Source organism: Rhipicephalus microplus, chromosome 8 (assembly GCF_043290135.1).
Source record: "Rhipicephalus microplus isolate Deutch F79 chromosome 8, USDA_Rmic, whole genome shotgun sequence".
Taxonomy (NCBI): Eukaryota; Metazoa; Arthropoda; class Arachnida; order Ixodida; family Ixodidae; genus Rhipicephalus; species Rhipicephalus microplus.
Window position 1 is genome coordinate 22,322,103 of NC_134707.1, and position 24,090 is coordinate 22,346,192.

Consider the following 24,090-nt stretch of genomic DNA (forward strand, 5'->3'; position numbering starts at 1 on the left):
TTTCGTTGGATATTTCTACACGTAGCTTCGTGTCATAACTGCTACACCACAATTCAAGACTTCAATCAATGTCCACTGTGTTTTTCCATGCCTAATGGTCTGTTTCATTTGTTCGATTACTCATAACATGCCAATGTAATGTAGCGCCAGGTAGAAAAAGTTTGACTCGTCATGGCAATGTATTAAGCAAGTGATTTCCGTCTCGGCCAGAAACCAAAACCTATGTAGCTTACAAGTCATGTCTAATAAAGAGCAGTGCGATTGGCCCTTGGGGAAACGGGAAGGCATCTGTGAGCCTTCCCACTCGAGGGCATACAATGCTGATTTCTGCACGAAGAGAAGCATATGAAAGGCTACACATCCCTATCAACAGGTGGAGCTCATGTAGGAAGAGCAGTGCTCTCTCACACTACTTTAGCAACTGTGCCGGCCTCGGCAAAGGGCTGTTGGGGGAGCCAATTTGTAGGAGACATGTGCTGTATCGGTTAAAACAAATCAGATTTGCAAGCGTTCCCACAATCGCAGTTGCCCAAGTATGTCATAGCCTTGGTTGTTCACTGTTCTCAAGCATTCATCGAGACAGTTTAGGTAGCATAAACTTTTTTTATTTAGCATTCTGCAAGCAAGGTTTCTCTACTAGCTGTAAAGCTTTTCTTTTTCATTTGTTAGTCAATTATGCAGTTCAGGCTCACTGTATTGCACACATGCTGACACATCCCCCTATTTTCCTGCAACTAGGCTATGATTTTACCTGATCAGACACTTTTCCTTTTGTAAAATGTGTAAAACTCTTGGCTGAAGTAGTGTAGCTTATCTCTCGAAGCTTAATTGATGAGTTTCGGCACAGTTTCCCAGATATAGGTGGCTATCTGTGACAGTGTGCACCTTTCGGCTTCTATCATTGCATGCATTTGTGGACGGTGCTGTCTGATGGCAATGAACAGTCAAGTGTTTTGGTATGGTGAGGTAAAATTTTACCAATGCTTTTGATTTAGGAGCGTAAGACAGTTTATGTATGTATTTGTATAAATTTAAATTACTGCTATACTCACCAGAACCAATATAAAGTTATATCCGATATAAAGTTAGAACCGATATATATTTTATCATCTTTTGGAGAATTTTTGAAATGTACAGCTACAGATAGATAGTTTCTTCACCTGCGTTAGGTTATGAGAGTTTTTAAAAGGTATAACCAGAGATAGCTAGTTTCTTCACCCAAGTTAGGTTACTTGAGGGTGCCAATGCTGGATTTTTGAGAAACTGTACCCAGTGCTTAACTGCAGCACAAAAGCTCCTCGGCTGCGGCGGCTGCATTTTTGACAGAGGCGAAAATGTTTGAGGCCCATGTACTTAGATTTGGCGCACGTTAAGGAACACCAGGTGGTTGAAATTTTCAGAGCCCTTCATTACGGCGTCTCTAATAATCATATTGTGGTTTTAGGATGAAAGACCCAGATATTGTTATTACATAAAAAGTCAGTAATTTGCACTTGAATTGTGATGATGATGATGATGATGATATGTAGGGTTTAATGTCCCAAAACCACCATATGATTATGAGAGACACCGTAATGGACCTCTCCGGAAATTTCGACCACCTGGGGTTCTTTAAAGTGCACGTAAATCGGAGCACATGGGCCTACAACATTTCCGCCTCCATCGGAAATGCAGCCGCTGCAGCCGAGATTCGATCCGAAGACCTGCGGGTCAGGAGCCGAGTACCTTAGCCACTAGACCACCGCAGGGGGGCGCATTTGAATTGTGCTTTGTGGGAACCTTACTGTTGGTGGAGTTGGTAAGTAATGAAAGAAATGTCAGCTGGGAATAAATCTTGAGAGGGAAGCACCATTTATGGTGCGACTGCCTCCATATATGTGTTGGAATGCATATTTACTTCCCAATTTGTTAACTAGCCACCTTATTAATTAGTGGGGAACATTTGATTATGAAACTATTGCATTTTGTTATGTAATTTTGACATTAAAGAAATACCACAATATCAATTCCAGCCCTGAAATTACTTTCAAGCAGATATGCTTTCAAACTCACGGAATCCTACAAATTAAATGTAATCAAGTCCTGAAAAATTCTTAATAAATCAGTTATATATTTCGCTGAGTAGTGTTCACTCCTTGTGTAGTTCAATGCAATGAGTAAAATTGTTCTGTCTGCTGCGGGCAATTTCAAAGTACTCAAACTTTTTATTCCAAAGTTCTGTGGCAATTTTTAATTGTAAGGCTCAAAGATCTAAAGAATAGGTTTGTTGTTCTATGGTATTTCAAATGTAGAGCAACATTGCTGGGGGTTTAAAGGTGATTTACTATGTGAATGTCAGCCTGTGTGTCTTAATCTAAGTGAGGCATGAAATATGGAATGTAATTTTCAAAGGTTTGTGTTGTGGTTTACCTGACTAAACTACTGATATCTAAACGTGTTCTAATATGTGTGTCTGTGCAATTGCAACTTAAATGTGAATTTTCGTTTGCCCGTTTTCTAACTCTTTTTAATAAACACTGAGTATATTGCACGTGTGTTGTTAGCATCATATTGTGTTTTGAAACATTATGCATGCAGCTTCAAATAAGCACTCTTTCTTTTTGCAAAACACATTGTGTTCAAATTTAGTTTTGTGTTTCCTTCAAAGTAATACAGTCAAACCTTCTTATAACGAATTTCTCAATATAATGAAATTTTTTTATTCCTGGTCGTTGCTCCTTAGAAGCACATGTATTTGCAACCTCTATGTAACAACGTAACAGCGGGAGACAACCTTGATATATTGAATTTTCTGCCGTTCTTGCCGTTGTGCGCGCATGTGTAGAAGTGCCCCCACCCCGAAAAAAAAAAAAAGAAAACTACTTTTGCGTTGGCAGTGCTGTGCATTTAGTGGCCGTCACATACGTGGGGCCACGCTGCATATAAGGGCGCTTTACCAAATAGTTTTCCGCTGTATTCGTGTCGTTTGCTCTTCGTTTTGGATGCCGTGTGCGCGTGCATGGTTTCGCAGCGCGCGCGAGGTGTGGCCCCCGAGGACATTCAGGTTTGCTTTTTTTTTCTTTGTATTTTTTTAAATGCAGACAACCGTGTCGTCACTTCGGAGGGGTTGTCAGATTGCGTGCTGATATAAATTCTCCGGGACAACAATGACGACGGATCTGCGGAGGTCGACTAGTCACACACTTCCATCTTGTGCGTTGCTGCAAGTTCGCAGGCTCGTAGGCTTCCCTATTAGTCGATTGGCTCCGGCAACAACACAACGGCGTGTTGAATGCAATGCAATGCAATGAACATGATAGTTAAAAAAAAAGGCTTGGACCATCTTCCACTGTGTAGATGTGAAGCAGCAGGCGAAAGCCTACTTTAAGTCTACTTTAAAGACTCCCTTGACTGCATTCCGAAGGCGCGATCCAGTGGCTACATATGCGGGGTGGCCAGTGAATGGTATTGCAGCGCGAGCAGTTGGTTTTTTACTAGAAGACTCTGCCTGCATCGGCCTTGCGAGGCGAGAGAGGGGGAGGAGAGCGACATTTTTTCGGGTGACTTCCTGTGGGGGCACGAGACGTGAGCATGCGGCATGAGATGCAAGCATGCACAGTGGGGGTGTATGGAGTGACATGCACTAGTCAAAAAGTTGCTTCGCATCTCAAATTGTAATGTTATACGAAGTAAGACTGGCAGCCAACTCCTTTGCATACGGTATCGCGGAACTCCTACAAAATGCTGGTTAGAGTAAATATGGCCTCTGCAGGAAGAAGTGCTCTTTTCACACAGTCTCTTCGCATTGAAAGTGCACTGATAAACTTGTCGACTTAGCATGCTCGCCAGCTATCGTGACCATGCATTCTTGCTACTCGAGCGACCCCCCCTACCTCCCCACCCCCTGCATTTTTTATGCTTGTTCAAGACGGGTGGTTTTGCTTTCTGTTTGAGCGTTCGACCGCAGTTCTAACACGTGGGGGTGTTACCTTGTGTGCCTTCCAGGGGATAGAGATGGGCTGACTCATTTGATCTGTGCTCGCGTGCTTTTACCCGCTCTTGAAAGTTACGATGCGTGGGGGCATCTTATCAATTTGGACTTGTTATGGAACATGGCGGCAACGACGAATACCGCCAAGAGTGTCTATGTAATTGCTATCACAGTAAGAATGCAGTTTTCTACCGCTAAGTGAGTGTTTTGGGTTAGCTCTGTCTTCAGTCCCGCATGTGCTTAATTTGTGCATTTATTTTCTGCATGTTCGCATCGAATTGAACCTGCATATAACGAAATTTTTTTGCATATAACGAAATTGTTCGCATCGAATTGAAACCTGCATATAACAAAAATATAACGAAATTTTTGTTATATCCAGGTTTAACTGTACAGTCAAACGTCAATATGGCAAAACTGCATCTGATGCAAGCCTGACTTTGCTTTAGATGCTAAAATTTGATATAAACATACGTTATTAACACTTTGCAATCTATTATATTTACTTCATTATAACCAGAAGTTAATTATATTTGTATTCATTATATTGAAGTTTGGCTGCTTTGCCTCGAAACCGTGATTGGTGTGAAGGGGCGTGGCACTGCTTGCTGTACGTAATTGCATTTTTAAGTGTTGCTTGTGAACTACTTGTTTAATGTTCTAGTGTGATTTCAGTGCCTTATGAGGCGCTTTTGTGAAAGTGCATTTAGGCTTAAGTTGTGTGTTTACCATTTGTGTATTGTAAATACGTACATGTGTTCTTGTGTGAGCGTCTTATTCATTCTGTGTTATTGAGATGTTTATTAACCAAGTTCATACCTTGCATTGTTAATCTTACTTGGTAGCATCTGGTATAAATTCTAGAGTAGATCCCGCAACTTCTTAGTTGTGAGGTGCTTATTGAAGATGCAGGTTGCTCGCATTTAAATTTTTGAAAGTAAATGCAAAATATTTGCAAAAGCTTTGTGGGCAAGAAAGTTACCCAAAGCAATCTGTATAGAGAAGTTCTAAAAATTACTTCCTTGTGCAATAGTATAAGCCTAGCTGCTGGAAATTTTATGCGTGCATTTGTCCAATTTTCAATAGTTAGTGGCCTTGTTATCACCAGTTATCCAGCTTACGGCAATTTCAACTTGCACATGCTGCCCAGCTATAATGAAGTCCATAGTTTTTCTGTGTACAGTGATCGACATCTCTAGTAGCGAGAATGTTGTCACAACATTGCTTCTATGTTATGGCCACATTGTAGCCTTTATATCATTGAAATCATGTTATGGCATTGCTCACAACATTGCGACAACAATCAGTGCTACTGGTGGTTGTGACCTCCATTGTAATCTTCTACAACATTGCTTCGTCACCACAGCTCAAAAGTATTGCTTTGGAGTAATATATTTACCACTCCTAAAACTTCCAGTTTTTTTTTTGTGTGTGTATGTAATGCACATTTGAATATCTTCTCATCATTACTAGTCAACTTGATTTAATAATAGTAAATTTAACTGGTACATGCTGTCCAGCTAATACGAAATGCAAATCTTCATGTTTTCTATTCCGAATCTGCATTAAAATGTGGCTTCCTAGCCATTTTTAACATTGATCAGTAATCGCTAATCGCAGCTTAAAGAAGCATTTAATAATACAATTACTTGGTGTTTGAAACTTTCAGTCTTTAGTTTAGGAAGTGCACTCTTAAGAAGCTTGTGGTTATGTTATAGTCAAACTCGTTTTTATATGCTTCCAGCTTTAGAATCTACATTATGACATTGAGCTGTAACCATTTCCGGAATCTGCATCGGAATGTGCGCAAAGAAAGTCATGTTTACTTGAACCTGGGACCAACTGCTATTATCTATCTTATTCCAAATCTGAAAAAAAATTCATGCTGCTTCGAAGCTTTGTTGTAAAAATGTCCTCCTAGGTTTTTTTTTCGTAGCTTCATGGATTAATTTAGGTAGAACTGTAAATTCAGATTTTCTTCCTTCTTTTCTTGAATTTTCCTCCTTGTCACTTGCTGCTAGTGTCAAAATAACTGTGTCAGTTGCTCACACGCAATAATGTAGGTCATTGTAAAGTCATGTATCCCAGTTTATAAAAAGCTGCGAATTCTTTTCCATGTAAAGCAAAGAATAGATGTTACATAGGCGAGTTATTCTAACATGATCAAGATTTTTTTTCTAACTGCTATGATTCGTCATGCGTTCTATGTGTAGTTTTTGTGGGCTGCCTTTGTTCATGAGTCTATGGGCATTTTCAGTTCCACTATTCTATTGCTTATCAATTCTCGCTGTACTTCTTGCTTGCTTGGCCTTTGACCTCTGTTCCTCTCAATAGGGCTCATGATTGCACCCCACAAAGAAAAAGCCAGTGACTTGTGTTCATGATAAGACGTTAAAGGAGCACTGACATCAAATTTCAAGATCGAGATGTGCCCATCATTCGATCACTTGGCATGCATATGTCTTCTTGGCCCAATTTGAATGGCGTTCGTCGCGTCGGAGTTATTTTGTTTTGATGTCAAACAGCGTGTGAAAGCTAAGGAGAAAAAAGGAAAAATAGACTTCCTGTGACGTCGACAATAGTGCTATGTGTTCGGTGTGATACATTCCACAAATACCATCCTGAGTGACAATACGCTAGTAACGATGGCGTCGACGATCTCTGAGTGTGTTTGGAGGAGACTTACAGCCATGCTCTCACTAGTGGCTCTTCTTGCTGTGTTGAAGCATGCGTGCGATTCATCGTGTCGCATGAACTTATTTGCGTTGAGCTCTACTGCATGTGAATACGATCATTCAGAGCGACAATACGTGCCAGAATGTCGAGGAACCCCTGCGTAGTAAGAGCCTGCACGTCGAGGCATGGAAAAAGTGGAAAGTGCATGTCGTTTCATGTCTTTCCAAGCCACAAACCTCAACGCAGCCAGTGAGTTGACTTCATACACGCCGTTGGACAGAGAGACTGGACGCCTGTGAAGAACAGCCGCATTTGCTTCCTTCACTTTGCGGCAAGCTGCTCCAGGGTAAACCCTGTGTTGGTGAACCAGTTGGGTTTCACTTGCATTGTGAGGCCTCTTCTTGAGGCTGGGGCTATTCCTACCGTGTGCGCTGCTGCAGATGAAAACAGCGATTCACTTGCCAAACGTCCGCGAGATAAGGTGCGTAGTTGGTGTTCCTGAGCTCCAACACAACGGCCGGGTCTGATAAATACATTGCATTTAACATGGAGCTTGTCAAGCAAGGTTAATCGCGAATTGCGGCAATACCCAATTCCAGGTCACTGTCATCATCACTTGCCGATGTTGACCATGACGACTGCGAGGACGACAATGTTGGCGACAGAGGCATGTCTACGCCTTCAGAGACACAGCTGGACTGAGTGTACATGTGTCCTAGCAGACGAAACGCCAGTGTGACGTCATTATTTTTTGCGGAAGTGGTATCAGCTGTGCAGCGGCCTGGATGTGGCTGCGAGGTACCGCTGCCAGCACAATTTGGCGGGCTTTCCACCCATTTTGAAGCGCATTCGATAGCGAATATATTAAGCAATATTACAGATACTCCTTCATCTCTCATATGCATTTAGGTCTCGAATCGCTTCTAGGGGGTCAATAGCTACTTGTTGACGCAAAAATCTTGACATGAGTAAATTTGATGTCGGGGCTCCTTTAAGATGTCTACTCAATGTTATTGGTTTCTAGATTGGTTAGTGTTCCTAATCTGCCACAGTTTCTTCTTAATCAAATCCTTCCTTTAATTTACTCTTTTTTTTAGATTCGGCCAATGCCCTCTTTGTACGCTCCATCTACCTCGTCTGCCACCGACTGATTTCTTCCTGGAAAACTGACGTCCACGTCTCACTGGCCGCGCTCGAGGTGCTGTCGGGACTCGCGAGAATACGCCAGCCCCAGCAAGGTGATGAGCACTTTCCCTTAAACTTCTAGTCTTTCGTGAGGTCTTTATTACACTACACCCTTTTCAAAATTTTAAAGTTAGCTTTCCTGCTGTGCACTCTGAACAACCAATGGTGACTTTAGTGAGAATAGCTTGTTCAAGTGCGGTTCGCTTGTGCAATGATACGGAAAATGTTGAGTCTCCTCTCTTGATATAAATAATAATGATAAAGAAGCCCAAGCACGTTCAACAAGCACCGTGTCTTCAGTTCAAGCACACGACAGGTGCTGCCATTACTTTTTCAAATACGCTGTGCAGAGAAGCGCACTTGTGAATTATGGAAGGGTCCATTAATGAGAGAGAAGAAGTAGAGAGAAGAAGTATTTGATTCATAATTATGATTTCTTGTACAACACCCAGAAAATAACTTGCACGACGGGAGATGCTTTGCAAGCGGTGGGAGCCGTAAAAGGAAAAACGGGTAACAGTGAAGGCTTTAATTTATTGCACTGAGTCACAATTATAATATTCAATACTTCAGTATCTTTTGTGGCCTGTATTATTGTTCATCAGTAAAAATAGATATAATTTCTGGTTCAGCAGCCCGAGACATAGCAAGTTTTGGGAATAACGTTAAGTAGGACAAGAAGGTAAATATATGAATTACAATACAGACAACATCTTCAATACTTTCCTCAGCTTGAGTGGCTATATGTTCTCATTATTGTTGAGTTTCACTGACAATTGGGTGAATGAGTATCGATTCAATACAATGAAACAGCTCCTCGTAGTCGGACATGAACGTATGAGACATGAGACATGCGAACACAATAGCTCACATCAATGAAGGGTTCATTCACGTGTGCGGGATATTGCCGTGCGTTTTTGTATTTTTATGTAACTGATTCATTAAACATGTAACCACTGCCTTGCTTATCATTCCGGAGCACCTCGGAATCTTCAAGACTACGTTACAACCATATGACAAGTTTGTGCCCGCAACGAAAACAGTATGGTTTATTCTGAAACTGATGTGGCCATTATCGATAATGCTGAAATCTTTGATACGACAGGTGATAAGATTAGCGCTGATGAGATTTCAAGGGCTTAGCACTGATAAGATTACAACAGTGCTTGCTGCTAGCACTATACAGCGTGTATAGCTTGTGCTTCCTACTTTCCGTTTCCGGGGCACAAATTTATTCCAATAAAGAGTTTCGTCTTGAGCACGTTGACTGCTGCCTTTGTCAACGTCAATACCACATAATAATTATACCTGCTTGTAATTGATCTATGCAGAAACAAAGAACACAAATATTTACCAATTTAAGTGCAACATTCCTCTGCACTGCTATCTTGTATAAATGGGCTAGTGTTCTTGATAAATGTGTAAATGGGTAAATGATGTAAAAATCGAAAGCCCATGAGCACGACACTTAGTAATGAAGTTTAAGGTTGTCATAGGAGTACGAAAGTATGAAAAAGTGCTGTGAATTTTGTGTATTCGTGACGGACATTGCCACCATTACAGATTCAGTCTGAAACGGGAAAAAGAAAATGAAACTGCGATTGTCATTTGCCCTTTTAATAACGAACCTATGATCACCAAGTCAATGCAATGCTATTCTCAAGGTATATCATTTTGTCAGTCTAAACAGATTCATGGCTACACTCTAATGTACCTTCAAGTTTTATCATTTCACCAACACAGACTCTCTCGAGTGCCCGCGTGCCGTGAAATGGATCTGCGACTTCATCGTGTACCAGTGTCAGCGACCGCCGCCGTTCCACTCGCGCGACCTCCACTCGACCATCGTGGCGGCGTTCCAGTGCCTGACGGCGTGGCTCATGGCGCACCCACTCCTCATGCAGGACAAGGAGACGGTGCACCATGTGCTTGAGGTCGTCGAACTCGGTATATCTGGATCCAAGTCGCAGGTAGCTATGGGCAGAATCTTTTGGGTTTGTGGGCGTATTTGTCTTGCGTTTCGCAATAAATTGTTTCAGTGTTATTTTGTACTGTGGCATAAGATAACAAGGTCAGGGTTTCCATGTTTAATGCACATATATACCCCATAAAGTAGACGGGAAGATAGCCACGGTGGTAACTCAGACGATAGATCATCAGACGCGTTATTCGAAGATCACAAATTCAGTTTCGGCATACGGCAACTTATCTTTTCGTCCACCTTTTTTTCTTCATATTTACATTACACTTACCAGTAACGACCACCCCTATACTTTCCTTGGCATCATTGTCTGTTAGATCTGATCAATATTGTGTCTAACAAAGAAAACGAGCTCTTAAACAGACACTTCTTTCCTTAAGCTGATTAAGTACAACGTAATGATTAAAGCAGAAAATTAGGCTAGGGAATGCATTAATGATTGCTTTCAACTGTAATGTACTAATCTAGACATTGGGTGAAGTGAAGTGCATGAAAGTTTTTTTTTTTCCGTGTTCTTCATTGCAGTCCAAGGTATCTGATGTTCCTCAGCTGAAGGCCGAGAAAGAACTCAAGCCTTCCTCTCTTCGTGTTCGAGATGCTGCTGAAGCTCTCTTGTCATGTATGATGGACCATGTGGTGAGGAAGCAGATATTTTTAGAAGTATTTTATTAATGTAAAGTGTTCTCTTGCACACGTTGCCGTGAATATAATATCCTGTTTTGACTCGTTTTGAGCCTATTCTGTAAAAATGCAGTTGTGGTGAGGGTCCTATACTAGTATTGAGTACACAGTAGGCACTGACTCCTGTCACTGTATCTGATCTGCCGATTACCTCCCGAAACTGGATTCAGTCTGTTTAGAAATGCTGCCTCTTGCACAGTTCACCACTGACTGTACTGATGAAAAAAGAATACACATGTCTAACATGCAGCATTCAAGGTTTTTGTGTATGTAAGAGACCGATAAAAGTTTAGAGAGAAGCTTGTGTACTTGAAAATGTGATAAACGTATTTCCACCAAAAAAAAGTTTTCATTGCTCTCTTATATAGTTCTATCTCTTATATAGCAGTTCACTTGAGGCATAAATAATGTCATTTACATTCAAACACTTGGCTGTAGATCCAGATAAACACTACCTAGATACATTTCCAGGCAAGTGTGTTGACCCAAACACATTAAGATGGATAAACCATTGCTGCTAGCCGTTATTTGTGTTTCTTGTTACAGGGCTATTTCCCTAAGATGGCCGGTCCAGAGACACTGTCTTCATTGCTTGATGAAGAAGCACTGCTAAAGTTCGGGAACGCCGACGCCACGTCGTCACTGCCGGAGGCTGTCGGCAAGCACTTCCGCTACTTCGTCTCGCAGAGCTCCGCCGTCATCGCTGTGCTGGAGCAAAACCTCGGCAATGACCAAGGTAGATGTATACAATTTAAGAGCTCTTACCTTGACATCCAATGAGTTCCAGTACTTCCGACAACACATTGTTTGTGTTTGTCATTAAGCCTGTGAATACGTGATATAATTACTTATGCCAGAATGTATTAGTACACAGTCATGCTTATGTTGACATGCTATGCTAGTTTGGCATCTGAAGTATTTTGCTGGTAAGATGGAAATTACTGTACTAAGCGGAAAAGTACAGCCTAAATTTACATTTTCAATTGTCGTAGAATGGGAACTATTAAATAAGTTAAATAGCCGTTAGCTGTGTAGACTTAGCGACCCCTTGTGCACATAATTACTGCTCCTCAAAAAATCCAACGTAATAAACAGAAAATGTCAATATAACCAGTCATCTAAAAATCGGTAAGAGAAAGAAAAAACAATATGATATGATGCTTTATGACCTGCTTTGTGCACAGAATGGTAGCAGTGCATTGATTAGGTAGTCCATGCATGGAATAGGGGGGGGGGGGGGGGGAGTTTTATGCATAGTAGTGCATCAAATCGATAGTGCACCAAACCGTGACACAGTGGTTCCACCAAACAAGTTGATTCTGAGCGCAGAAGTTGCACTGTTACTTAATGATATCATTTAACCGCAGGTGCACTTCCTACCGTCACACTTTTGGTGAGGGTTCCTTTTGGGAGGCACGCTTGGACTATGCAGTTGCGCCATCTTCCACGTCACAAGGTGGGTTTCACCTGCCATGAATGGTTTACCCCCAAGATGGGGCAAAATGACGAAATAATGGACACATTAGCTCTTCTGTCTCGGTCGCTATTTTCTTGTTATGATACATGGGCAATAAAAGAAAGCTTTTATCAGCCTACATACAACAATTTATTATAAAAAAAAGCTACAGTATACTAGGCTTGTGGGAATAGTAAATTTTAGGTTCAAAGCGAATAGTGATTTTGGTCGAATAATTTCGAATAGAATTCGAATAAGCTATAGGATGTATAAAAGAAACAATGGACATATTTATTATGACCTAACTAACCTGCGCAATATTTTTTTTTATTTGAAGTAAGGTCTCTATGCAAGTGCTTTCTTTTCTTTCCCATTCAAAGGAAGTCGAAACAACTTCGAGAAGTAGCAGGATTTTACTTTCAGTAGGATGCAAGTGATAACCTGTGAAATACGTAACACTATTCATTGCAGTTAGTGTATAAGTCGGCAAAGCAAGCTTTTAAGCTTGAAAAATGATGAAATCATTTCAGCATTATATGTTCATTTCAAGTGTTTTACCACAGCTTTTTAAGTAGCAATGAAATGAATTCACTAGAGAAGCTTATTGCCTCACGGATCAACCGCTGCAAAAACCTTTAGAATCTGTCCAGTATGAGCGCAGTTTTGCCAGTTGCCACATGCTGGAATTGCATTCTCTCTTCGTGTCTCAACGAAAGTGCTTGAAGCAAAGCCGGGAGAGATGGCATTGGGAAAGAAATATGTCATGTGCGCGTCATGACCTTTACCGTTATTTTCTTTTTCTTAGAATACCCGGCTTTTCAGTGCGATAGCACATGTACACGTGGGAAGGTCGTGACCACCTGCGGTGGCCCCAGTAAATGACCAAGTGCCCCATTTTGAAATCAGCCAATGGCTGGTACAATGACTGTGACGAGCGATTTCTGACATAGTGGCGTCATTTGCCGGGAGAAGAAAGCAATTTTTATCTGATTGAGAATTTATTGTGCATTCTAGGTCACATGCTGCGCTATAATATTAAGCTCGCATGTTCTCGGAAGCCTCAACTACCGATCAGCAGTGTTTGCTGGCCACGCTTAATAAGTTTTGCAGTTTGAAGCGGGGCCTCGCGGCAATGAAAATTTTCTTTGGAGAGGTGCTTTCGCGGTTTAACACCCTCACACTGCAGAGAAACCATTTTTGCAAGTGGTTACATGGGGACTAATATAGACCTATTCGTCCATATCGAAATATTCGATAATTTAAATTCGAATCAAAGCAAATTCAAATACTCTACTATTCGGTCGAAGATTCGAAGCATTGGAATATTCACACAAGCCTACAGTATCTGTATGGAGTGAATGATGATGAGTGGGGCAAAGGTTCGAAGGATTCTATCGGTAAACCGTGAATCCTTCCTCTTTCTATCTGTCCGTCCGTCTGTCTATCTGTCCGTCTGTCTATCTGTCCGTCTGTCAATTCGTATGTCTGTCCGTTCATACCTGCTTAGTGAGCCATAGAACTACCGTATTTACTCGAAAATAGGTTGACACAAATATAGGTCCACCCCTACTTATTGTGTTCTACGAGAGAAAAAAAAAAATTCGAATATAGGTGTTTTTTGTCGCTAGGGAATCGAAGCAAGCAGACTCACTGCTTGGGAGCTCTGCCATCTTTCAAGGATAGTAGCGAAACTACGAACTTTCGGAAAGTGAAATTATTAGCAACGATCTGGGAAGGTTAGCGATCTTTATCGACAGCTACAGTTTATTCAGGTGAGCCGATTCTTGTCCGCTACACCTACTTTCTGTTCGTGCGACCCCGACGGCAGTGCTAACCCTAACAATGACCAGGTGACGCCATTAATTCATTTGCAACCATGGCCTCAGCTGAAGCTTCACTGAGAGGATTGCAGGCTCCCCGACTCGCCTCGCAGCCTAACGCGATAGACGTCAATCAAAAGGACGGAGACGACATCTTTAGAAAGGACACTCCAGAAGAACAAAGCTGGATCACGATCCATGCATAACAATAATATCCATGCATAATAAGATCCATGCATAAGAATAATAGGGCAACAGATGCAGACATTACCGCAGGCAGGTAAAAGGACGCCGCGTCAGCAGACGCCGAGGGCCATAAGAGACGAGTGTCTAAGAACATACAGAAGATGAACACAGCCCCAAAGAACCTTACCTTCCAAAATAAGACATCAAGGTCATTATCCGACCGAAGGATGGCTTTAACACAGCTGGATACAGCGTTGCCCAGATAGGCGACTGCACGCTGAGAGCAACTGGGCTGACGCCCGAAGAAGTGTTAAAGGACTCAATTTGCATTAATGAGTGGCAGAACATCATTGTAGGGAGTACACTGAGGCTCGCAAGAGCAGAAAAATACACTGCGATGAAGGCCTTCTGCATAGGAGACAGAACATATGAAGTCGCCGCATACATAACTACGCCAAGAGATATGTCGAAGGGAAGAGTCTGAAAGATACCACACTATGATACTTCCGAAGATATCGAGAAGAGCCTAGTTTACGAGAGGAACCCCAGCATATTACATGCCAAGAGGATGGGTCGCACCGATCACGCGATCATTGTATTCCAAGGCACGTATGTACCACATTACGTGTACTACAGGAGTTGTGAGTACCGCTGCGTACTGTATAAGAAGCAATACGAAACGTGTTACGCATGCGAAGGACTAGCCAACCGATCAAACGTTTGCCCACAGCCGCAAGCAAAAAGGTGTCGTGGATGTAGCAGCGCTGAGCCCACCACCAATCACCTGTGCGAGCCTAGGTGCCTTCTCTGTGGCATGAACCATCCGACTGGTGCCAGGAAATGCAAAGCCAGGTTTAAGACTACGTACTTATTCGACAAGCGACAGTGGGAAAGAAAGCTGCAAGAAAACGGCTCGAGTGAACGCGGACGCACGAAGAACGAAGAGTGCGTCCACGACACCGCTGCGTTGGACGCAGTCGCAAGAATCGGTCGAGCTGGCATTCCTGCACCTGCTCCCGATCGAGAAGCCGCAAGAAGAGAGACAGATCAGCCGAGGGCCAGTTCCAGAGCCCGGAGTACGTCAACCCCCAAGCCAGAACAACAGCAGCACAAAAAGAGTTAGGAGAAACCGGCAGCGGACACCCCGGACTGTACGAAGTGAGCTGGGCAGATGCCATCTCCAGCAGACGCGCGAAGGCAGAGGCTGTTCCCTCCAATGCTAATGCCGAGACTAACAAATAGTTGGCACAGATTAAGAAGATGCTTATGCAGCTTACTAAGGACAACGGTAAACTTCGAGACGAGATTAGCATTCTTAAGGAAAAAAACGCTAGATTGAGAAACGCAGGCAAGGACAGAAAAGACGTAGCACAAATAGCCGAGGTTCCAGAGGAAACTATTGATAGTGGTGCAGAGGTGACTGTGCCCATGAAACGAAGGGCTATAGACGTAGATTCAGATTTCGGTGAAAGAAGAACGTACAGCCAAGAGAGTCGGACAAAAGTGGAGCAGGAATAGGTAGAACTTCGAATGGAGCAAGATAAGAAAGCACTTGAAGAGAAAATGGAAGACATGTTCATTCAGATTACTGAATTGATGCAGCACCAGTTCGCCACAATGCAACAGCAGATACATCAACAGTTAGGCACCATGCAAATGCGCGTAGGTGAGCTTGAAGCGAAATCATCGGTGGCAGTCAGTCTACTTAGCAGAGGTTCGCAAGGAAGCAGTTGCGGGCATTAAAATGACTACAAAACCTTACAGTAGGCCCGCACTAACAGAGACGAGCGAGATCACTGGAAAGCCGTAATGCCACCATGGCTACTCACAACACGTATTCAATCTGGCAATGGAATTGCAGGGGTTACATTAGGGAACAATATAATTTACAGCAATACCTGATCAACGAATAAAATTCGGATATTATATTATTACAAGAAACTAATCGGAAGGCAAAATTGTTGGGCTGCAGGCCTTGCAGTGGTGCCACGAGAAAGAGATCGGCCGTTACCACGCTGATCAGACGAAATCTTACGGCCATTCTGCACGATACAGAAATTATTGAAATCAAATACATTTTAATAGGAATCATACTGAATCGAAAGTTAGCTAGCAGCCTTTTCGTCCTGCATGTTTACAGCAGTCCGCAACGCAAACAAACATTTGGCACGCTGATTCGAAAAACGATTGCAATTGCAAACAAATAGGCTGTCCTAATTGCCGGGGACTTTAGTGCTCAACACACCGCATGGGGCTACGAATTAAAAAATGTCAAGGGTAGGAACTTGTGGCTCGACGTGCAGCAAGAGGAGTTGACCCTCTTTACAGGCCCCTCCTTGCCAACGCAACGAGGTAACAGCGTTAGTGTAGACACCACACCAGACTTGACCTTTACAAAAACTATTGTCGATTCACAGTGGATGAACACGCTGCAAGATCTGGGTAGTTGTCATTTCATAATAGATGTAAAAGTCAGAGCAGGACCAGGCAAGACTAGGGGCAAACAGCTTAAATTGGTCGAGTGGGACAAATTCAGAGAAAAATTAGAGAAATCAATTACTGATATTGGTGCATGGACTGACTCGCTGAAGCGGGACATTGCCGCGGCAATGCAGTTAGTACCGCCAGAAGCAGAACTTGAAATTTTATACAGCAGACTCTTACATATGTGGGAGGCCAAACGCAGTTTGCAGGAAAGATGGAAAAGGCAGAGGCACAACAGACTACTTGAAAGCGATTGCAAAGCTCAATAGGGACATTGAGAGTCACCCACAGAAGCTGTGCAAGCAACAGTGGGAGAATATCTGCACTAGCATGGAGAACCAACTAGGGTTTGCAAAGACAGGAACTTACTTAAGTACCTTCTAGATCCGGATGAGACGAAAACCATTCACAGACAGAACATCAACAGAATCATACATGCGTATGAAGGCTCCGAGCAGGTCATATTACGGGAGATTACAGAAGGGTACATCAGTTCTACTTGGTCGCCAGTGCATTCTGATTACGGAGGTGCAGTCAACGAAGTCCTAGACAGATCAATCTGAGAGTCGGAAATCATGGCAGCATTACAAAAACTTGACACCACATCAGCGCTCGGGCTCGAAGATATTACAAACAAAACGGTCGGGAATCTAGACGATAAATCGATAATACAACTATGGTGCTTGTCAACGCGTGCTGGGAAAAAGAAAAGGTGCCCAAAAAATAGAACACTGCTCACATTGTGCTGTTACCAAAGCTGGTTAAACAACTGCAGTTAGAAAACCTCGGACTGATCTCGCTGATTTTATGCTTAGGAAAGGTAATGGAGCACATGGTTCTCACCAGGCTGACCAAGTACCTCAAGGACCACGACCTGCTTTCCCGCACGATGTTGGGGTTCAGGCAAAACCTCTCCATGCAGGACGCGATGCTACAGATAAAACACCAGGTTATGGATAGCCCTATGAGGCACACCAAGGCCATACTTGGCCTGGACCTCCTGCCTGAAAAAGGCCTTTGATAACGTAACGCACGCAACCGTACTGGACAAAACACAGGAACTTGATCTCGGCGAACGAACGTACTACGTTGGAGATTTTATAACGAATAGAAAAGCCAAGTTTACTTTCGGGCAGCGAAGTTCTGAGGAAATAGAATTGGGTAGCGCCGACACACCGCAGGGATCGGTGATATCACCCATGCTTTTCAACATAGCTCTCGTGGGGTTGCCAGCCAAGCTACAAGACATCAAAGGGCTCCATCACAGCCTTTACGCCAACAACATTACGTTGTGGGTTACGGAGGGCTGCGACGGGCACATAGAACAGACGTGCGATTGAGACTATTGAGCGATATTTACAGAAGACCGACTTGAGCTGCTCTGCAGAAAAATCAGAACATTTAGTATAAAACACACGCAAAGGGGCCGCAAGCCGAACGGTGAGGTAAATGATGATCCCGGTAGAGACATACGTCTAACAATCCAATGGGCGACCCGTGCCTAGGGTAGATATTATACGTGTTCTCAGCTTACACATCGCGGCAAATGGCCACAATTGGAAGATTAGTAGGCACAGTTGCTCAGACCATCCGACTACTAAAACGCATAGGAAACTGACACAGCAGGATGAAAGAGGGTAGTATGATAAGGCTAGTTCAAGCCTTCGTAATGAGCCGAATAACGTACGTAGCATCCTACCTCAAGTGGCAGGTAGCAAAAAAGACAAAGATGGAGGGCTTAATCAGGAAGGGGTAGAAACAGGCGATAGGGCTATCGATGAACACGAGCATGAGTAAAAAACTCGATCTGGGTATCGACAACATGCTGGAGGAATTCATGGAGGCACAGACTATAGCGCAGTACGAGGGCCTTTTCAAAAGCACAACGGGCAGACACATGCTAGAGAGTTTAGGAATTAGATATCACGCTTAGCACGGTGTCAAACTCAACATACCAAGCAACATAAGAGATAGGCTGGTCATCCTTCTTTTGTAAAAGAACATGCACCCCAAATACCACAGGGATAAATGAGAAAAGAGAGCAGAGGACATACTCAAGTATGGGAAATGTAAAGAGGCAGCATTTGAGGACATGGCCAGGTATGCGAGCAGGTGCAGCTTCGCGGCCGCTGTAATAGATCACCAGAATGTTTGCAAGACTAGCATCACAAAGCACGTAGAGACAGCAGAGGAAGTTGCTATTGCGCTCGTAGTGGCCACCACCACGGCCGAAGTAGTTATCAGCGACTCTAAGACGGCAGTCCGCAACTTCGCCAATGGCGGCATCTCTCCCGAGGCGTTACAAATTTTACTTGCGGGCAAAATTGAAAATAGGGATGTTTACGTATTAAGGGCACCCGCCCACACTTCCTCGCTCGCCGGCAACGAGGCGGCGCACGGCCCTGCTCGAGGGCTTACGAATCGAGCCGCCACCATCACCACTACCGCCCCGGCCGCGACGTCGGGTGAGGAATTGGAGTGGGAGGATTGCCTCACCAGTTTTGAAGATATTACCCAGCATTACAGACTGGCCAGGTGCAAATTTCCGCCACCACACCAAAAACTGAACAAAATGCAGGCGGTCATGTGGCGACAGCTGCAGACCAAGACGTTTCCAAACCCGGTGATCTTGAATCCCTGTTATCCAGAGCTTTATGCATCGCGCTGCAAGTTTTGCGAGGCCAAGACAACTCTGGAACACATGCTATAGGAGTGCGGCAGAGGTGGAGCTCCAGACAGGAACGCAGCCTTGAACCCAACGCGCTGGAAGAGTACTCTGCTCAGCCATACCCTTGGAGACCAACTGTGGGCCGTCCAGCGGGTCGAGGCCACCGCCAGAACTCAAGGGCTCGTGGCCAAGACTTAGACGGGATGTTTGCCCAGATTCCTGAACAACTCCTGAACAAAGGAAGAGAGGCGTCTTTATTTCAGATTTTATGGTATATAACATGCATATGCAGCAGGAACTGGTTGAAGAACAGCGGGTGCGGCAGTTGAACGCCGTAAGCTCGGCGCTTTTGATTCATTTGATCATGAATATAGGTTGAGATTCTTTGGTCCCGAATATAGGTTTACAGCTGGTGATAAACATTTTGGAAAAAAAAAGGTAGACCTATATTCGAATAAATATAGTAGGCGGTCGCATACCAAGAGAACCATGCAGGCACAGACCCACGGCTTAAAAAGCTTCACCACTGAATAAAGATAGTAATTCAGTTACACGGCAGAAAATGTAGAATAAGCTACACTTGGAAAGTAGGGTAGCAAGAATTACGGAGTATAGTAGTTTGAAAATTCTTCACTGTTCGAGTCGGCATTCACAAACAGCTTTTTTCACATATCTGTTTTGTGTTACTAGATATCTGTTGGGTGCGCGAGACTTCATATTTATTGATTATGTTGTGTGTGCACGTGTGTGTGTTCACTTGTCTATCCCACTGCTGGCCAGCTTTCATGCATGTTTAGTGGCCTGGTTGCTATGCAGCCTGTCGGTCCAGGCACTCGGTGTCCACGTGTAGCAATTTGTCATTAAAAAGGTGATGGTTATTGTCTACCCTGTAAAGAATATCACATGCACTTAGACGCTGATTTGACTTTATATCTGGGATAAACATATTATGTAGTTGTCATGCGATTCTTAGCCTATTTAGAATAATATATGAAATACAGGAGTCTGTAAGGCTATGAATGGACGAGGTAATGGGAGAGGTAATGGGCGATAGCCGATTTATTCTGTTTAGTCTGCTTGAACTCCTGATCCACTTGCTTGCCCAGTCTGGTGCACGAAGTGCTGCTGCAAACCCAGGTAGGCCCGTGCCCTGTTACGAGCCAGCGGACCGAAGCCACCCTGCACCGTCTCTCTTTCCCGAAAGCATCGCCGAAATTCCCACCTGCGAAATGTAAGTTTCTCTGTGTGCATTTGAACTGACTGCACGCTGATTCGCCGTTTGCTGTTACATTTGTAATTTATTGATCTCTACTTCATTTAATGATTGATAGCTGTAAAAATTGTGTTGTAAACACAAATGACCAAATATCGTAAAATTCTGAGCAAGGACCCTAACCTGAGCATGTGCCCTCTCCAATTTCACGGCCAATTTTAAGTTTGAACAATGTAGTTTTAGTTATTATTATGGGTAATGTTTACATGAGCAGCAGAGAAGTGCTTTTGGTTACAACGAAAACCGAATAGCACGAATTTCATGCACTGATCTTTTGCAAGTAGCCTGCACTTGGGGCTAAGGATTCTGTATTTGTTAAGAGGCTGTAATCGAATACACTCAAACCATGATATAGTGAACCCAAATATGAAATATTGGTTATAACAAAGTAAATGAAAATAGTTTTACAATAGTTATACTGTTAAACCTGGATAGAACAAAATTGATAAGTTCCTGGAAAAATTCGTTAGTTTTTCGTTATATAAAGGTTCGGTACGAAAATTCAGAAAATAAACGTGCTAATTAAAAAGGGGACTTAAGGCACAGCTAACCCGAAACACTCATTTTGCAGTAAAAAACTGCTTTGCTATTGCGATAGCAATTATATAGACATTCTCGGCGGGTTCTTGCTGTTTCCGTCATGTTCCACAACAAGTCCAAATTGACAACGTGCCCCCGCGCATTGTAACTTTCACAAGTGGGTAAAAGCGTGCGAGCGCTTCTGAAGCAGAGATCAATTGAGTCGGCCCATCCCTATCGCCTGGAAAGTGCATAACATCACCCGCAAGTTAGAACTGCCATCGAATGCTCAAACAGAAAGTAAACCACCTGTCTTAAACAAGCATGAAACAACGTAGGGAGGGGGCGGGAGAATCACTCGAGTAGCAATAATGAACTTGGATTTTAAGGGCGGTCGCGATCGCTGGCATGCTTGCTATCTCAGCGAATATTGGTGTGGTTTCAACGCAAAGAAACTTTGTGCAAAGAGCAAACGCAATCGTTCCGGTCAAAGTCCAAGGTGCGCGATTCTCCCTACCAAAGGATAAGCGCACGCGCACAAGCATATAACCCCCCCGCTCCCCCCTCCGCATTCGTGGGGCAAAGTACACGTGGGAGATAAGGGCTGTCAGAACACCGTCGGTACGAGCCGAGTGTGGGCGGCTTTTTTTTCTTCCAAGTTTTCATATATATAGGTACATATACATATACTATAGATATACGGTGAATGGAGGTGGAGGCGGCAAAAACCCAGCCGAAACTGCCCATATATATATATATTGTGAGCATTATTTATGCGTCCCATCTTTTCATCTGTAAATACTCATCATCACCAGTCAAGTTTATGTTGTGGGGCACATACTCGAGTCAATAAAAGGAGAGTCTCGAGTGTTCTCGACGCCATCTTACAAGTTGTGGAGAGTGCTGCCCGGTTCCTGCGTCCTCTCGCGTTCTCGGACACCCCAGCGTCTTCTAGAACACATCCCTGGAGCTCCGTTCAGGCCGCCGCTTAAACGACCTGGGTCCGGTAATGTCGCAAGCCGCCCAGTCCAGCGTGCCAGCTTCGCCACCGCTGCCACCGGCAAGAAACCCTTCTCACCTGGTCACCAGCCCTCAAAAGGATCCTCCGCTGTTCGCAGGGCTTCCGGGTGAAGACGTTGAAGACTGGCTGGAGGAGTATGACCGCGTGAGTGTTATCAACAACTGGGATGAGCCTGCGAAACTCACCCACGTTGCATTCTACCTGAGCGGCGTCGCAAAAACGTGGTTTTTCAACCACGCCACAGATTTTCCGACATGGCCCGCCTTTACACGTCAGCTCCGCCAGATTTTCGCCAACCCGTCAGTGCGCTCGGATATCGCCAAAAAGAGGCTTGGCGCACGTATTCAACGCCCTGGCGAGTCTTACACTTCTTACATCGAAGATGTTCTCGCCCTTTGCCGCCGCATCGACAACAATATGGCGGAAAACGACCGTGTGCGCCACCTACTAAAAGGAATTGCGACTGTCGCTTTTAATGCCCTTGTGGTGCAAAATCCGCAAACCGTAGCCGATGTTGTCGCTACCTGTCAGCGCCTTGAGGAGCTTCAGACCACTCGGGTACAACCTGATATGTCTGATCTGAGCTCCAGTCAAGATACAACAGAGCTGCGTGCACTGATCCGCTCTATCATCCGCGAGGAACTTCACGCACAGGCTTCACCTCGCCACCTCGATATCCGAACGACGCCACCCGCCACTAGTTTGCGCGATGTCGTGAGGGAGGAACTGGCCTTGATGACTAGTACACCAGCTCCGAGTTCACATTCCATGCCCAGTTATGCTCACGTTGCTGCAACGACACCTTCGCCCCACCAGAGCCTGGCCTCGATGACTGTCACACCTGTCCCGAGCTCATATCCTGTGGCCATGCCAACGTATGCTCAGGTTGCTGCTAGGACGCCTGCACCCCAGCAAAGCCCAATGCAGCTACCAGCGCCCGAAGTGCATGGTTCGCTCAACTCACTCGCACCGCGACCATCTTCCCAGCCTTACAACGCCTGGCGCAGTTCGCGGCCGACTTGCTTCTATTGCGGCATCCGTGGTCATATTTCAAGGTTTTGCCGACGCCGTCAGCAAGACGAACGACGAGGCTACGATAACCTTGAACGGGACGACTTCTACGCGACTGGACCCCCCTATCGTCGGCTGTATCCGAACAGCACACGTCGGTCGCCGTCTCCGCAGAACTTTCACCCAGTTGGCAGTTCCCGGTTCTCACGTCGTCGCTCACCTTCACCGATGCGGCGTTCTTCTTCTCCTCTCCGACCTTCTACTTCAATCCCCGACCGCCAACTGGAAAACTGAACAGTGCAGCTTCGGGAGGGAAAGCTGCATCTTTCGAACTGCGTCAAACTCCTCCGGACCGCCCATCGAATGTTTTATTGGTGTATGTTGAAGGTATACAGACAGAGGCACTGGTGGACACAGGCGCATCACATTCCGTAATTCGTGCAGACTTTTGTGCCCGATTGAAAAAAGTTAGGACGCCCTACGATGGGCCTCCCCTTCGTTGCGCAGATGGAGTCCCTATTCAGCCTTCAAGTGTTTGCACAGTCCGTGTTTTCATAGATGGCATCATTCACCACATTCAGTTTCTTGTACTTCCTTTGTGCACTCACACAGTAATTTTAGGATGGGACTTCCTTTCTTCGGCATCAGCTTTCATATCGTGTCGTCAGCGAGTCATTCGAATGTCAGCTACTGAGAGTTCATCGGATGTCGATCCATACAGCTTCCGTTTCATTGCTGCTACTGATTGTTTCATTTCGCCAGGAGATGAACAACTTCTAACGATCGCTTCGGATACTATAGTTAATGGTGACGTGTTCATAGCTCCATCAGTTCGCTCGAAACCTGCGGGGCTTACCATAGCACCCGGCCTTGTGCGGTTTAACGACGGTAAAGCATTCGTCACCGCCTTGAATCCAACTTCTTCGCCAGTGATGCTGCCCCAGGGCACTGCTGTGAGCTGCTTCGCTGACAGTGAGTCCTTTTCACTGATTCCCCTTCACGCAGAATCACCACCTTTGTCTGCTACTACTTATATCAAGGCTACCACTGTTACCTTAAATGACACCATAAGTCCTCACCTCACTGCCGAGCAAAAGAGAGACCTCTTAGACCTTCTCCAAAAGCACAGCCTTTCGTTTGATGTACATTGCAAAGTTCT

The 24,090-nt window shown here is 44.3% G+C and overlaps 1 protein-coding gene across 3 annotated transcripts in view; it reads left to right on the forward strand.

Annotated features, from left to right (window-relative positions):
- The window catches only part of LOC119164261 (ral GTPase-activating protein subunit beta), a 128,210-nt gene that overhangs the window by 82,829 nt on the left and 21,291 nt on the right, over positions 1-24,090 (forward strand). For all 3 annotated transcript variants that reach the window (XM_075871289.1, XM_037416411.2, XM_075871290.1), the window contains 6 exons: positions 7,744-7,884; positions 9,575-9,801; positions 10,338-10,448; positions 11,040-11,229; positions 11,861-11,949; positions 20,214-20,338. In XM_075871289.1, coding sequence (XP_075727404.1) covers positions 7,744-7,884; positions 9,575-9,801; positions 10,338-10,448; positions 11,040-11,229; positions 11,861-11,949; positions 20,214-20,338 — 883 coding nt within the window. The remainder of the gene's footprint in view (positions 1-7,743; positions 7,885-9,574; positions 9,802-10,337; positions 10,449-11,039; positions 11,230-11,860; positions 11,950-20,213; positions 20,339-24,090) is intronic.